This window comes from Megalobrama amblycephala, linkage group LG12 (genome assembly GCF_018812025.1).
Source record: "Megalobrama amblycephala isolate DHTTF-2021 linkage group LG12, ASM1881202v1, whole genome shotgun sequence".
In the NCBI taxonomy this organism is placed as follows: domain Eukaryota; kingdom Metazoa; phylum Chordata; class Actinopteri; order Cypriniformes; family Xenocyprididae; genus Megalobrama; species Megalobrama amblycephala.
The window spans coordinates 40,474,405-40,490,862 of NC_063055.1; the positions used below are offsets into that span (position 1 = coordinate 40,474,405).

Consider the following 16,458-nt stretch of genomic DNA (forward strand, 5'->3'; position numbering starts at 1 on the left):
AAAAAAAAAATCTAAATGATGGTAAGGAGCGGTGCCGCGGCAACTGATACACTTAAAAATGTACATTATAAATCTATAATTCCTTTCCAATAATTCTTCATTATTTTTTTTTTCTGCTCACTATAGTAATGTGCTATTAAATGTATTTATTTATTTATTTAACTTAAGTCACATTTGATGTATATTAATCAAAATTGTATTTCTTTATTTGAATGTAATTTAATCTATTTAGTAGATTAATAAACTATTTTTATTTGAATCACATTTTTATTCATTCATTTATTTATTGTAATTAATTATTTTAATTTTATTATTTTCATATTTTTTCATCGGATTTGTGGGTCTATGCTTCTATCTATGCTAAGTCTATGTTAAGTCAGTTGTTGATTTCAATCTCAACTAATGCAGAGGTCACACTCCTAATATCATCTAGCTGCAAATAATAATAATAATAATAATAATAATAATTTAAAAAAAAGAAAAATAACTCTTGCCTTCTGCTCCCTCTCAGTCTTGATGGTCTCCAGCGCCTCTCCCAGCTGCCTCTCAGCGATCTCCTTCAGACGGATGGCATCCTCCAGCTGGCTGTTCAGAAACTGGGTGTCTTCCTCCAGACGCCGGAGTTCATGTTTCAGACCCTCAAACTCAACCTACAGGACGCCATCACACACACACACACACACACACACACACACACACACACACACACAGAGAGTGACTAATGCCCATCTCACTTCTGACAGAACTGATGTTTCTGCAGCGTGGCGATGAGTTTATCGTGGCTGGTTGAATGTTACCTGGCCCTGCTTTAAGACAGAAACATGTTTCTGGAGGCTGATGTTCTCCTCCTCCAGCTCGCTGTAGTCCTGCAGCAGACGAGCCTCTCGGATCTTGAACTCCTTGATGTCGTCCCGCAGACGTGACCTCTGCAGCTCCACCATCTGACTGTTCTGAAAGACAGAAGCAGCGTGTGAGTTTCTGCTCGGATATGCAATGAGTGAAGAAGCAGGACTCAAGGATTTTTCTGGCCTGCTTCATTTTTTATTAAACATTACATTTTCTTTACAAAAGACAACCTACAAATAATTTATTCAGTTTATTATTATTTTAGGAGAACTAAATCCTTGTAACAGAGACACTGTATCAGTATCAGTGATTCATAGTTCTTAGTAAAAAGATGCCATTAAACATTTAAAATAGACCGTCTTTATGTTGTTTCTACATTATTTTGGAGATTCAATATGAAAGTATTACAATATTTCAGCATCATTACTCCAGTCTTCAGTGTCACATGATCCTTCAGAAATCATTCTAATATGACGATTTGCTGCTCAAGAAACATTTATGATTATTATCATTATCAGTGTTCAAACATTTTATTTTCAGGATTCTTTGATGAACAGAAAGTTGAAAAGAACAGCATTTATTTGAATCAGAAATGTTTTATAACATTATAAATGTCTCTACTGTCACTTTTGATCAATTTAATGCGACCTTGATGAATAAAAGTATTAAAAAAGAAACTACACTTTTATCCTTTGACCTGTTTGCTTCTGTTTTTCACTCTCTCCACCTCTCTCTCCGTCTTCACTCCATCTGTTCACGGCTCAGTCACATGCAAAAACACATTTCATTTCACCTTTGGCTCATTAATCTCCTCAAGAGGACTGCGCCATTAAACGCAATCTCTCTCTCTTCTCAAATCCTCACTCGTGTCACACCATCTGTCTCTTTTCACCGGGAATTTATTTATATAAACATTTATTTTCTTCATTTACTTTTAATCCCTATATTTGCATTCTTTGCTGTGTTAAAGTAGCAAAACTCTGTTAATTTTTATTTTAATACTTAATGTTTCCTTGATGCTTCTGAACAGTTTAGACAAAGAATATCAAGCTGCACTTCAAGGGCTGGAAAAAAAAAAAAAAAAAATCACATGGTAAGTTTATCTATTTTTATATACGTTAAACTGTCAATCGGTGAGCTGTAAGCTGTCTAGATTTTGGTTGTCTCTCAGTGTGAGCACAGTCCAGGTTCACTGTTCACTCCTGTCCAGCTCAAACTAAATATAATGCTAACCAAAGTCTTTCCGCTAAATGTCATAAATTTGCTGCTTGATTTAATCAGGATTTTCATGCATTTGAATTTTTTTGGCCGATATGTAAACAACATTTCTGGCCGCTGCATACCCGTGTTAAAACTGCAGCTTTCTGCAATACAATAGCTTATATAATGTTTATATTGTATAATGTTATATATTATAATGATATTCTGTTATTTTATTCACTACACATTAACACAGGGATTTAATTGGTGCTACAGCAACTACCAACGCCTCTAATCACCCTCATGATCCAAACACACGGCGTTGTTCAGTCACTGACCTCTCTCAGCTCCTGAGTGATGGTGGCGAGGCGTTCGTTCTCCGACTGGGCGTTTGTCAGGATATTGCGCGCTTGTCTCAGCTCTGTCTGCAGCTCTTGCATGCGCTGCTCGTAATACGCCTCCTTACAGGCCGACTCCTGGATGAGCGACTCCTCGCGGCTCTCGCCGTCAGCCGCCACCTTCCTGTGGTTGGAGTGCGCCTGTCCGAACGCCTGAGAAACAGAAGATACAAAAATTAACAATTTGTTACATTTATACAGCATTTTTCTTGGCACAAAGGCAGTGTTCCCTCGGCCATTCTTCCAAGTCCACCAAAGGAGGAAGGCAGCGTTTCCTGTATTTCCTCTGAGTTCAGACACCATGTGAAGCTACTGTTTTTAACCAAGTTAAGCTCCATCAGTTGCTACTGTAATAATATCACATTGGCGAAACAGATCTAGCAAGTGTTTGCGCTCTGGAAAGCCTCAAAGGTTTCTATTTACAGTGTGTTTTTGCAGCGTAGAGCAATGTAGCCAATCACAGACATCTTTTGAACGTAATGGCCAATCAGAGGTGTTTAAGCTCTATACCAAACTATACCACGTATTTGTATGAATACGCGTGTAAACAGTATACACATGATGCTTTTGCACCATGTTTTGGTTCGTAACTTTGCAAAACATTAGTAAACCATAGTAGATCACATAACTTCATTTAGATCAGGTGGTCTCGAACGAGCACGAACAAACACAACATAATGAGTGCCATTGACATGCTGCTCAGCTAAAGCTACAGGACTTCACGGATCCGATGGCGTCCTGATCATGACGCAGTGTTTTCCAACGTCATTTGAAAGTTCAACCAATGGAAACCGGATCTGGGTGTTGTGGGTAGAGACCAACAGGACTGTTTTACAGCTGGAGCACACCTGGATTGGTTTGATTGATTGACAGGTCTGGATTTATCAGCTCAGCATCATCACTCATCAACCAGGATCTGATCACTCGTTTATTCTGTTCTTTAATTGTGGCGTTTACACATGTAAGTAGTTCTTATGCTCCGTAAAATCAGTTGTTTGAAGGGTTTTTTGGACCCTTGGTTAATTATGATTGGAAATAAACGGCTAGTGTACCTAATCCATCACATGTCTTGAAGACATTAATACACTTTGAATATGTGACTACGGTGCGCTCGCTTCATGTTTCCTCATGGTGTTATGGTGCTTATGTTAAATACTTTAATAACTGTCTATGTTTAAATTCAGCATCAGTTTTAAAAACTATGGGTTAATTGATGGGTTATCGGCTGGTACCGCTTAACTTAGTAATGGATATCAGTAAAATCCAGTAACTAAAGTATACTTTAACGTGCTGTGTCAGGGTAAGAGCGGTTGCGTGTCTTGTTTCAGGTGTGTTTGTGTGTTGGTTGGGTTCACTCGAGGCTAGGGCAGGGCTGTATGATGGTAATTATCTTGTGCCGATAGACATGCATCATTTACAGTGCGGTATGAGTCTGGGCAGCTCTCAGTGGGCGGGGCTTCTTTATGTTTACATGTGAAAGCAAAAGAGAAACAATGAGGAAATCCCAAAAGACAAGCACGACTCCTCCCAAAAAAGGAAGACGTTGTTATTAAGGGGATTGTTAGGCACAACGTGATGTTTATATGGAGATTATGGCTTTCAGCTGGTCACATTATAGTGTTTAACTGATGTCCATCTAAGGTTGTGCATGTCAACTATTTTACAACATCTTTAAATGTGGCTCATCTGACCAGAGCTGTTTTATTATGTTACTTCGACTCAACTTGAACTCAAGCGTTTCCTACTGTGAAGGTTTGTTTGTTTACTGATGTCAGACTCATTCATTTTTTATAATGTCATCCATCAAGTTCCAAATAAAACAGAAATGATCAAATGAGATGAAGTATCTTTCATTTGTAAACCATTTCAAAACCAAAAATACACATTGCCACATGGTTATTTGATTTATAAACCATTTTATCTTTGAATTTCAAGCAAAAATGATTATATTGCGACACTGCTACCATGATAAGATTTGTGACACCCTAGATGACATCATAGGGCTGGGCGGTGTGAAGATATCATGGCAATGTTATAAAATGGCTATCTTTAGAAATGTTACTATATTGTGGTACATATATACATATACATATACATATATATATATATATATATGCGTGTAGCACAGCACTATCGCCACTTTAGAGTGATGAAACACATGAATGAGAGCAAGAGCAGGACGTGCTCAATGTTAAAAAGAGTTTTTAAGCACAATAAGCAGTGAAGAAGACCTCAGTGACGGACACACAGCTGAAGCATGAGATCAGCTCTGTCTTATTGTGCTTGAACGGTCGAATAGTGATGTCAGAATGCCAATCTTGTGGAGTATTCATGTAAACACAGTCGGTATGTCTCGAGAGAAAGTAAAGTTGGGTGTAAACCAGATGTGTATCAGTATATCGGATCGGTGTGTTCGGTCTTAAAGTGACAGCGGCCTAATAAACCTGCTGCAGTCTGTCATTAAAGTGAACCAAACAAAAGAGAAAATATCTTACTGCTCGATTGAAAAACTTGTGTAGCTTTAATAAGAATAATTTATATTTAATTCATATAGTAAAGACTGTGCAGCATTTTATTTTTACATTTGATTATTTAATTTTTGTACTGTTTCTAACTATGTTCATTAAACCTATTCTACCTTAATTTGTATAACTCATATTTTTGTTATATTGTATTTGTCCTATTGTTTGTAATTTGCTTCTTTGTTCTTACTATATTGTGATACATATATTGATATGGTGAAATAAACTTTCTCATATCATGAAATAATATTTTGGTCATATCGTCACCCCTAGGCAGGTCTAATAGATCTATTTCATCATATCAGACATGTCTTTAAGACAAAAATGACTGTATTTACATTAATTTTGCATCATAAAAGTGCTTTTAACTGCTTAAAATAAGCTTTCAGAATTGTTGAAGAGAGAACTGATGCATCAGAGAGTCTATAATGTTCTCCAGAACATCAACACAAGTGTTTGAACAGCTGTTAGCGCTGAAACAAATGGTCTGTAAACTCCCACATTCACAGATAACCGGTCTGATATGTGGGACACCCACTAGCCTGAGCTATTGAACACGACGACTAAATTTAGCAGACTTGTTTTCAGCCGCATCCTGAAGAAACAAAGACACATTGTTTGAAAGAGCTGGAAGAGAAGGATCTCAGCTGGCCGCAGTCCTGTTGTCCTGCTATAGCATCTAAATCCCCACCAGCTGACCCACTGACCTATTTCCACTCATCCTCATGAAACGCGCTCAAAAACAATTATATTACAACAAACTCTAAGGGTGTGTTCAGTTCTCTTGGTTCTTTTCTGGTCCGGACCAAAAATGAAATGATACATTTAGTGCATTCACGACACTGTCATTCTCTAAACATACACAAAAACAGCTTTTACAAGGTATATTTTGCAGTGGTACTTACAGAACATCCAAATCAACGCTGTACTCTAAACGCACTCGTGTACGTGTGTACAGCTGAAACTCGTGAAGAGCTTATACAACGTGTAAAGGAGTGAAACAGCGTCAGGAATCCCTCCGTCACACACAAACACAGATCTGCTGCGACGAGACGCGGTTCTGACGCCCGTACTGAACCGTGATGGGCAACATCACCTCTTTAACGAGAAGAACCAGGTGTGCTTCAGCATTCGGTCCTTTTTAAAGTCACATCACTTCCTGTTTTTGGTTCGTTCAGATGTCTTTGGTCCATGGTGCGTTCATATTTCAGTCGAACTGCACCAGAGTTCGTTTGGAAGTGTAGTATTAGTATTATAATAGTATTAAGTGAAAATAGTGACATTCGTTTCCCAGAAAAGTCACAAGATGAAAAAGCTGAAACTGTAAAGGGGACATTATATATATATATAAACACAACAGGATGACTAAAAGTAAGTGATTTTAAAATGAAGTTCATTGTTGTGTGGCTCTTAAAAAATTATCTGGCACCTGTTTTTCCCCCCTATAGGAGCCAATGGCTCCTTAATGAATCTTTTTGTCTGGAGCCCTGATATGGTGCATATATTTAGCAAAATTATCATCTTGAGTTAATGCTCACTGAATGTCTTGGGATTCGTGGGATTTAAGAATCGATATCAGTTAATCAAATCTGTATTTTGCACCCAGCCCTGGATCAGATGGCAGCGTTCACACTTGTTCAAGTGAACAATCACACCAGACTTTAATCCAATTAAACCTGCCAAGTGTGAAATTAGTGGAAATACATGTGAATATATTACTGATATGTGATACTGTCCGGCCTCAGTGTGAGAAGGCCTCTTTTCATTACAGAGATCTCTTATTTTACTTTTTTTAGACAGACACTAGATTTCACACATTAAACCCAGTAAATGTACCACATGTGCTGTTCACATACAGCGTTTTACCTTTAAACCGAATGTCCTGCACTGTTTTCAGCAGTATTGTCAAACAGGCCTGTTCACACATGATCACTACACTGTAAAACGCAAATCATTTCCTAAAAAAAGAGGATGTAAGTGTGAAAGCCTCTATTGACTCATCTGTTCAGCTGAGCTTCTGCATTCAAACGGGCACAAAGACTCGGATTGTTCAGATTAACGTCTTGACTGACCCGACAGCAGCGCAGGTCATACCGACTGACCTCAACGACAGACACAGACATCTAAACCGTCATAAAGTGACACAAATCAAGGAACTTCAGGAAAGTTCAGAAACTGAATGAACTGGTTGTATTAATATCTTGTCAGAGTTCAGTGATAACAGCCCTCAAGTTAAGAAAACCACCACACGCTCACACAAGTGCTGTTTGTGTCTGATCGACCCACATTCATGACCTCAGCCCGCATTCCCATCATTCCTGCTCAAACTCGCCCGGCCGTTTAGGCGGAGATAAAACTTCCCGCAAAAATTCAAAAGCAGGCCTGTCACGTTTCCCATTACACACGAGCCCGCAGAATCACAACACCAGCATTATCATTTCACTCTGAAACAGCTCTGAGACACAATCTGATCAAAAACACCAGAGGAAATATTATATATCAAATATGAAGGGAAGAAGATTACATCACACCAGGCTGTGATCCCAGTCTCTGCTCAACTCCCACAGTGCAATGCGTCGCTGGAGAAATGAACTAGTTCCCCAAAACTGCAGCAGAGGCCCGTCTACAGCAGGATCAGAACCAAAGCCATGAAGATGCAGTTTAAAATGCTCTAAAAGAGTATCAGGTCCACGGCACGACTATAACGACACCGGCACAGAGGAACGATTGGCTGGAACAGACCCTTTTCACAGACCGTGTCAATATCGTAAATCCTGCAATCCTTTTTTATATTCTCATTTTTAAAAAAGCTTGTACATTTATAACACTATACTTAGTATTATATTACCTTTGCATCAAATTACAAGAAACTAGTTACTGCTGCTGTGAGGGTGTTTCTGGAGTGACGGTAAAAATGACATCTTTCTCTCTTCTGAACGCCGTTATCAATCGCTCTCTATTTTTCCTCTGTTTGAAAGTTGTGAAAACGCTATTGTGGAGTTTTTCTTTTGCTAATTGAGACACAAAAATATATTTAATGTATTCTCTCATTCACCGCTACAGAAGTTTACCCGACTGTGACGACTTCCGCTTCTGAGAAATGTGAAAAGGGTCCATCGCTTTCAGAAGGATATTTATTCCAGCTGATGAATAATAACATTGACAGCCAATCAGAATCCAACGAGTGAGTCGAGTGAGGGCTGCTGTTTGAACAGAATCAAGCTCACAAACTCTAAAATCAGCGTGAAATTAATATTCACCCTAAATATTTTCTAAATGCATGTTATATTTGCCTCCATCTCAACAATTCATCTCACTATAACACATGTGCAGCTTCAGTCATAACTGATCAAATGTCTAATCACTACACAAAGATTATTTATTGCTAGAAACTGAATCTAAAGTTGAGAAAAGACCATTTATGAATTAGTCATCTGCTTCATCACAAAGCATTTTTATTATTATTATTATTATTTATTCTTCCCAACAGGACTGTGGGATATCACAGGCAGCACATGACCAATCTATGCAAACCTCAAACAATGAAATAATCACTGATTCAGACTTCAGTCCTCGTCCCAGTGGAGTCACTTCTGTGTCTTTTCTATCAAACAAACCGTGTTTGAGAGCAAAAATTACTAGATTGTAATCAAAAGGTCTTCTTAAATCCGTTTTAACTGCAAAAATAAAGTAACTGATAGGAAAACTGTTTGCAGTGACGGTCAATCTTTGTTTTGCTCTCAGACACTGACAGTTATTCATCACATGACCTTCATCAGGTTCAGTACAAAAACTGTACAAAATAATTAAAAAGAGATTAATGAAATTAATATATAAAAAAAAACAGTGTAAAACAAATAAAACTGGATTAAAAGAAATAATAATTTAGATGTGAACATAATAAATATTAAAAAATTATATTCAAATAAACAAATTTGATTTAAATAAATAATTAAATAATGCTTCGATTTAACGGTACGGTGTTATAAAAACGACTGTACACTAAATATTTTCCGAATAACACATTACATTGGCACACGGTAACGGATCGGATGTTAAGATGGAGGAGCGATCATCGCGGTGTCGCGGGCTCTCGGTACCTCTCGCAGCTGCTCCAGCTCCTGCCGCACGGCCTCATATTCCGCCTCCAGCTCGTCGAACTGCTGCTTGAGCTGCTGCTTCTCCTCCAGCACCGCCAGCCCGTACTCCGCCGCCTGGATCTTCTCCTGCGTGGTCTCGGCCAGCTCCCGGGACAGCCGCTCCACCTCCCGCTGCTGCGCGGACATCTTTGACGGCAGACGCTTCAGACGCTCCCGCGCGCGCGCTGCATGGTAATATGGTGCTCGGGCGCGGTGATGAGGGACGTGTGCTCCCGCGGCTTACTGCTCCATGAGCGCGGTTCGATCCGCGCCTCTCCGCGCCGCTCCCTCGGTAACAGGAGAGGAGGAGAGTCCGCCGAGGCTCTGACAGGATGGGGGATTCCTTGGAATGAGGAGAGGCTTTCTTGTGGGAGATGTAGTTTAGTTCGACAGCTTTTCCGAGGTCACTAAGGGAACAAAAAACTCGTCTCCCATGACTCACTGCGGTTTGACGGTGTGGATACCGGAAGCGCGCGTGAACCGGCTCCCTGCGCGTGACGTGGAGATCTGCGTTGAGTTCAATGACATATTTATTTTCTCTCTTTTCAAACGTTTAATAAAAAAAAATACATATTTATTTATTTTATCGTATATGATGTTTGTTATTATTATTATTATTATTATTATAAATTCCTCACAGTTTGTGCCACAGACTAGAATAATAGCTCAAATATCGTGTCTTATTGAGGAAAAGTGTGACGTCATGAGCAAACAATCAGACTCATGATGTCATGCGCCCACACCCGTGACTCTAAAGGCTCTTTCACACCGAATGCGACGCAAAAACACCCGAATGAATCGTCCTTTCGCATCCAAAGCGAAGGAAACGGGACTGGGATGAGGAGATGAAGCGTCAACAGCGCCCTCTGCTGGATACATGTGTTACAGTCTGAAGCTATACTGCTCATTCTGTCAACTGGAAATGTTCAAGGATTAGTTCACTTTCAAATAAAATTTCCTGATAATTTACTCACCTACATGTCATCCAAGATGTTTATGTCTTTCTTTCTTCAGTGGAAAAGAAATGAAGGTTTCTGATGAAAACATTCCAGGATTATTCTCCATATAGTGGACTTCAGTGGACACCAAACAGTTGAAGGTCCAAATGTCAGTTTCAGTGCAGCTTCAAAGGGCTTTAAACGATACCCGACGAGGAATAAGAGTCTTATCTAGAGAAACCATCGCTCATTTTCTAAAAAATTCAATAGAGTTTTCAATAGAGTTATTCAATTTTCTGGAATTCAAATAGAGAAGAAGAAGAAGAAGAGAGATAGTTCAAGATGAGCATTTATGGTTAAAATGTATAAAATTTAAATTTGTTTTTTTAGAAAAAAACATTTCTTTTCCACTGAAGAAAGAAAGACATGAACATTTTGGATGACATGGGGGGTGAGTAAATTATCAGGAAAATTTTAATTATGAACTGAACTAATCCTTTAAAGTTACGTTTGGATTTGTTTTTTTACTTCATCAGACTGGTACAGCTCTTGTGAACATATAGCATATGTGGGCATGATTAGAAAAGTTAAATAAAAAATAATAGTCACTTGTAGCCTATATTCGGTCAAAAGTGACAGTAAAAAAATACATTTATATTTTTAGGGGGATACAATCTACAAATCAGTCACAATGCAGAAAAAACACATAGCAATAAAGGGGTCAATTGAAATATCATTTATTAAAAAAATAGAAAAAAATGTATGTATTAATTAATTGTATTGTAGTGTAAAAAATGTGGATCATAATTATTGTACAATTATTACTTATGACCATGAAATTCCCTCAAAATACTAAATATTAAATAAAAAAATATTATTGAACACAAATATATTTCATTGATTACGGGAAAACAGAAACACGAGTGATGACGTAATGTCTATTAACTTCATCTGTTTCACTGTAATATTTGTATAACTAATTAAACTGTTCTTACCTCTTTAATTATTAAATTTAATAAATATTCGCCTACTTTTAAAGACAAGAGGACGAATGCCTGTAGGGCCTTTCGTGATTTAAAATGTAGTTTTGTGTTTTCGTCTGCAGAATACAATAAATTTTAACTTGCATGTATGAAATATATAAAAAAGATGTGCAGATATCAAAGAAATTATTTGACAAAATAAATAAATAAATAAATGATGTTTGACAGAGAGCACATCTCTCCAGTTATGGAGGATGAAACCAGCACAAACAAACAATAAATACATAAATCCACACATTGCTGCAAATAAAAAAATAAATACATGTGCAAGGATAGCCTTTATAAACAAATAATTAAAAAAAGACATAAATAAATGATGCACTCATCATCATCATTCGACAGTGAAAACAGTTTTGGCTCATATCTCATTCCATTAAGACATACGCTATTGGAACAAACTTTCATTTTTGAATTTTAATATATTTGAATTCTTTTTTAGGCATAAATTTTAAAATGTTAATAATCAACATTTGAAAGGGATTTTAAGCATTACAGAAACACGTGATATCTGAAGCTCTGAACATCAGCTGGAAACAGCCTCTTCTGACACAATGACTACACAATCAGAAATGAGGGGGAAAATATATAAACATGTAAATAAAATATTATTTAAAAAGAAATTGAAAAAATGTTGAAAATTGGCCAGAATTGGAAGGGCACTTCATGAATCTCAGCCTGTTGATAATGTATAAATATATATATATATTCATTTTTACAGTTTGTTTTGCACTGAGAACATCAAGCGTCTTCTGCAGCACTGTTGGCACAGATAATAACATCATTACAGTATCAGTTCATGAGAGCAGAATTACGTCTATGTTTCTAAACACCGTTTTAAGTTCATATTTCATACGCTGAAAAGACGTGCAACAGCAAACCTGTTAAACTGGAAGAGGTTTTGTCAGTAACAATAAGTTCTCATTTATGAACTTCATTATTAAACACTAACCTACTGTAAGAAATATAGTTTTACAGCATTTATTAACCTTAGTTCATGTAAGTTGATAAAATACAATTAAATGTTCTTTCAGTTCATTGCAGGTTTGTCAGTGCATGAAATATTGTTAACAGATACAACTTTTGATTTTAATAATACATGTATTGCTATAGTTCACTTTAATGTGGAAATGAATCTGAATCTATTGTTATAACTGTATATACAGCAAGAAACATCATCAGAAGGAAAACAGATATTACATATTAGTGACGTTCAGTTTTGATTGTTCGTGGTTTATTCCTGAACAGACGGTGCATTGTTTAATGTCTTATAAATTATCTTGAATATTGTCTTTAAGTTTGTTTGACTCTTCCAGTGAATAATGGTTGTGGTGCTTCTGAAAATACATCTGATTTAATTTTATCACACCTTCTAAAGATAATTAATTAAAGAAAATTTTTGTTATAATATTAATGCAAACAAACAAACAAACAAACAAAAAGTAATGAAAGTGAATGCTATAAAACCTGTTAGAAACTTATTTTGTTTAAATCTGCAGTCCGCGATTTTTGGCCCTCTAGCGGTTAATAAACAGAACTGCACGCGTCTTGCGGAAGAACATTGTAGCCGGATCTACTTTTCTCCGTGTATGTCTATGGCGAGTCACGCAGTTCCTGTGATACTCTGCGGCGGGTCCTACCAGTCCGGCCTGAAATAGTCCGAATATAAACACTTATTATAAGTGTACCATAATGATTCAGGATAAGACAAAAACACGGTTTGGAAAATGGATTCATGTTGCATATTCTCATTATATACTTTTTGTAAATTTTTAACACAAAAAAAGTTGCGGGCTGCAGCTTTAAGTTCTTTTATATAAATAAACAAATAGAGTTAGAGTTATACTTTATTGTTCTTTTCAGGATGTGTGTGTGTTGGACTCAAAGCTGCAGTAGTACACAACATACAACACGACAACAACATAAAAACATTAAAAAGAATTCATAACGATTACTACATCTTACTATTTAAGACGTGCAAGCTGTGATTTTTTTGATTGGACCAAAAGATTGTCATTCCAAGCTTATATCCCATAATTCATCAAACTGATTTACACCAAACAACCTACATAATACATGGTCCACCATAGAAATGATAGCAAAACAAAACAAAACTACAAATTCCAAGTTCCAAATCTGAGGTTAATGAAAAAATAAAAAATAAAAAATAAAATGCAGTGACATTTTTTGATTAGGTGTAACACCAAAAACAGCCACAGGGTGACAGTCATGCTCCATTAACTGATATAATACTGTTTTATGTATTTTCGTATTACAGTTTTTTAAAATTGCTCACACACTAAGGGTATGTTTACATGACCACCATGTACTAAAAATGGAAATATGTTTTCGTTTTGTTTGCTTTGGCAAGATATTTGTGACGTTTTGCATAATTAGTCCATGTGTTGCACAATAAACATGATCATATAAAGTCATGATCACCAGAGGAGCTCATCTGATCTGACACTGAAAACACACATCAGCATCATAACATCATCATTTCCATCACCTGACAAACAATAACAAGAATACAGGGATACGAGAACATCACATGTTCTTTTTAGGAAAAAATAAAAGAGAGTAGATGAAGGCAGGATTTTTTGAGTTACAAAACATGCCTCAGAAAAACACCAAAAAATGAGTGCAATTCCTCCATATCCAAATAGCAGCAAAAAACAAACACGAGTACTATAAAAATAAATATAATAAAAAAAGGAAAGAAAATTATACAAGGGAGTTTATCAGTAGAAAACATCTTGTTTTAAGTATTTGAAGAATCCTGTGTGTTTAATCATCATTGAAGTTTTGTGTGTCTTGTGTCGCAGCAGAGCTTCTGTTGACTCGCATCAGACGGATCAGACATCGATGACCTTCAGGCGTCCATCACTGTCTCCGGTCTGTGTCTGTGTTTGTTCCTCCTCAGACACTGACCGGGACAAACACACAATAATCATCTGTCACAGTCGCTCAGATCTTTATTCCTGCATCAGGAGAACTGATGTGTGCTTCAGATAGATGATCAGTGATGATCGCTCCACCCGTCCTCATGTTTCCACTCATCAGCATGTTGTCATAAGTTATATAATTACAGTTGTAAATGACTGATTTCAGTAATCATTTTTATATAATATAAAATGAATAGATGCATTTACTATTTTGGAAGTAAAACCATATATAACAATAACATTTATTTTATCTATAATAAACTATTTATTAACGATGAGACAATCTTAAAAACTACTATTAATTTCGTATTCAATCATTTATTATACAGTGATATATAATTGTTCATGAAGGCTGGAAATGAAAAATGCCTTATATTCAGGTGTGCAGAATTATTAGGCAGTTTTTTTTTTTTTTTTTTTTACAGATAAAATGAGCCAAAAAAGAGATTTAACTCAGACTGAAAAGTCAAAAATGATTAAATGCCCATGAGAAGGATGCAATACTAATGCAATACTGCAGTTAAAGCATGACCAAGGGACAGCAAAATGCTCATTGGGTCAGCAGGGTCAGACAAAAGAGACTTAAGGTGTTAAGAATTAAGAATTAAGGTGAAGAATTAAGTGTGAAACCATCAGGAACCCTTTAGTCTCCAGCGCCACTATTTCCCAGAGCTGCAACATAACTGGAGTCTCCAGATGTGCAAGGTGTCAGGATTTCAGAGACTTAGGTTAGGTGAAGAATCCTAAAAATGACCCGCATTTAATAAGAAAATTATCGGCTTTATAGACAGACAGATTGAGAGTGACTCTTGAAGGACCAGCACCATATCCACTTGTACCACTGTTTGAAGAATTCATCTTCCAGAATCTGGTGTGCAAGTTCACTTTTAAAAATGAACTCCCAAAACTGCATAAAACAATGAACAGATAAATTGACAGAAGATTGTGTGTGTGTGTGTGTGTGTGTGTGTGTGTGGTACAGACACACATCCAGCTCTTCCTGCATCTCTTACACATAATATATTGAAATCTGCTTGTTGCCAGTTGGCTGCAGTGTTTTATTGTGGTGGTTAGTGATAAGAAACATAATAATCTATAAAGGTACAGGGTGAAAGTCCACTATTTCTGTTCTGTAATCAGAGCTCACTGTTCTCATAAGATTCTGGCCTTCATCATATTCATCTGCTGCCCCTTGATTAACTACTAGTTGGTCGGACTACTTCTCTGAACACTCAGTCTAAACATGGTGACTATATTTTGGCAATGTAGTCAAGGAAATTAAGAATGCCCATGACTGATCGGGAGCCTGTGTTAGGCGTGTCTAATGAAAACACGAAACTGAACTCATGACCTAAATGACTCATAATAACTTTATGACTGTCCAGAACTCCAGCAGTCACACACACTTCAGGATGATCCACACTTCTCCCGGATATGAACAGCTGAGCAACACCTGACAGGAATGCATTAGTCTCGTGGGACCGGCCCTGAACTGAGACCGTGTCTGATGGAGGTGAGCCGGGCGCACTGGAGCTCGCGTGTGCGGGAGCGTGCGCTGTGGAGGGACGCTGCGGGGCGGCTGCCGCTGGAGCTGAGCGGAGGAGCGGAGACCGGACACTTCATCTGGATCTGCCCGCTGAGATCAGCCACTCACAGGGACATTCTGCTGGAGGTGGAGGGTCTGCCGGTGTCGGGACTGCTCCTCTCTGATGTGCTGAACGTCCTGAACAACTGTGAGGATCCTATCAGAATCAAAACTGTCAAATCAGGTGACTTTCTTACAGTGTCCATAGGCATTATTACTGTATACTATATTATATTATATATGAATATAGAAATGCAAGGTCCATATAATATATATAAAGGTGAAAGTTAACATGCTAACCAGTGAAAATAGATGCATTTAATTTCACTATCCCTCTAATTTGATGTATCTAATTAACTGTATTTGAGACAAATGCTCCAGACATTAATTTCTACAAGGCTTGATAAGATTCATCCAAAGATATGGGCAGTTTGAGATAAAGACGGGAAGCTGTCAGAGCATTGCTAAGAAAATGAATTGTTCTTATAGTGGTATTTGTGTTAATACTCCAAAATAAGCATTTACGATACTGAGGATGTTGTCAGATTCATTCAGAACATTAGGCTATATTTGGTGTTCTTCATAACCACTTAATACTGACATGATTACGGGAGGTCTCTAGACAATTAAAGCACAGCTTTGCTGATCTTTTTGAAAAAAGATTTAAAAAAAATAAAATAGCTGTGCATGGAATCTACCAGAAATAAAATTTACATAAACTTTACACTTCATTAAAACATCAGCTTGAGTTCACAAATCAGGATGAACCATCCTGATATTCATTACTGTTCCTCACACACACAATGAGCTGCACCTTTATGCTTCAACTGAGCAAAATGTTTTTA

General features: G+C 37.2%; 2 protein-coding genes across 20 annotated transcripts in view; one reads left to right on the forward strand and one right to left on the reverse strand.

Moving 5' to 3' along the window:
- The window catches only part of zgc:171572 (protein bicaudal D homolog 2), a 31,226-nt gene extending 21,679 nt beyond the window's left edge, over positions 1-9,547 (reverse strand). The window contains exons 1-4 of one of the 3 annotated variants that reach the window (XM_048211210.1): positions 9,067-9,547; positions 2,385-2,597; positions 798-950; positions 495-650 (exon numbers count right to left, since the gene is read on the reverse strand). In XM_048211210.1, coding sequence (XP_048067167.1) covers positions 495-650; positions 798-950; positions 2,385-2,597; positions 9,067-9,252 — 708 coding nt within the window. In that variant the 5' untranslated portion in view covers positions 9,253-9,547. The remainder of the gene's footprint in view (positions 1-494; positions 651-797; positions 951-2,384; positions 2,598-9,066) is intronic. The other 2 variants (XM_048211209.1, XM_048211211.1) reach the window with 2 other exon arrangements.
- Positions 9,548-15,428: 5,881 nt separating this feature from the next.
- magi1a (membrane associated guanylate kinase, WW and PDZ domain containing 1a) overlaps positions 15,429-16,458 on the forward strand; it is a 73,477-nt gene continuing 72,447 nt past the window's right edge. For 6 of the 17 annotated variants that reach the window (XR_007187647.1, XM_048211192.1, XM_048211197.1 and 3 more), the window contains exon 1: positions 15,438-15,797. Coding sequence is in view for 15 of the 17 variants with exons in the window: in XM_048211192.1 (XP_048067149.1) it covers positions 15,536-15,797 (262 nt within the window). In the remaining 2 variants the exon portion in view is untranslated. Of the gene's footprint in view, positions 15,798-16,458 lie in introns of all 17 variants that reach the window. The other 11 variants (XM_048211199.1, XM_048211200.1, XM_048211207.1 and 8 more) reach the window with 8 other exon arrangements.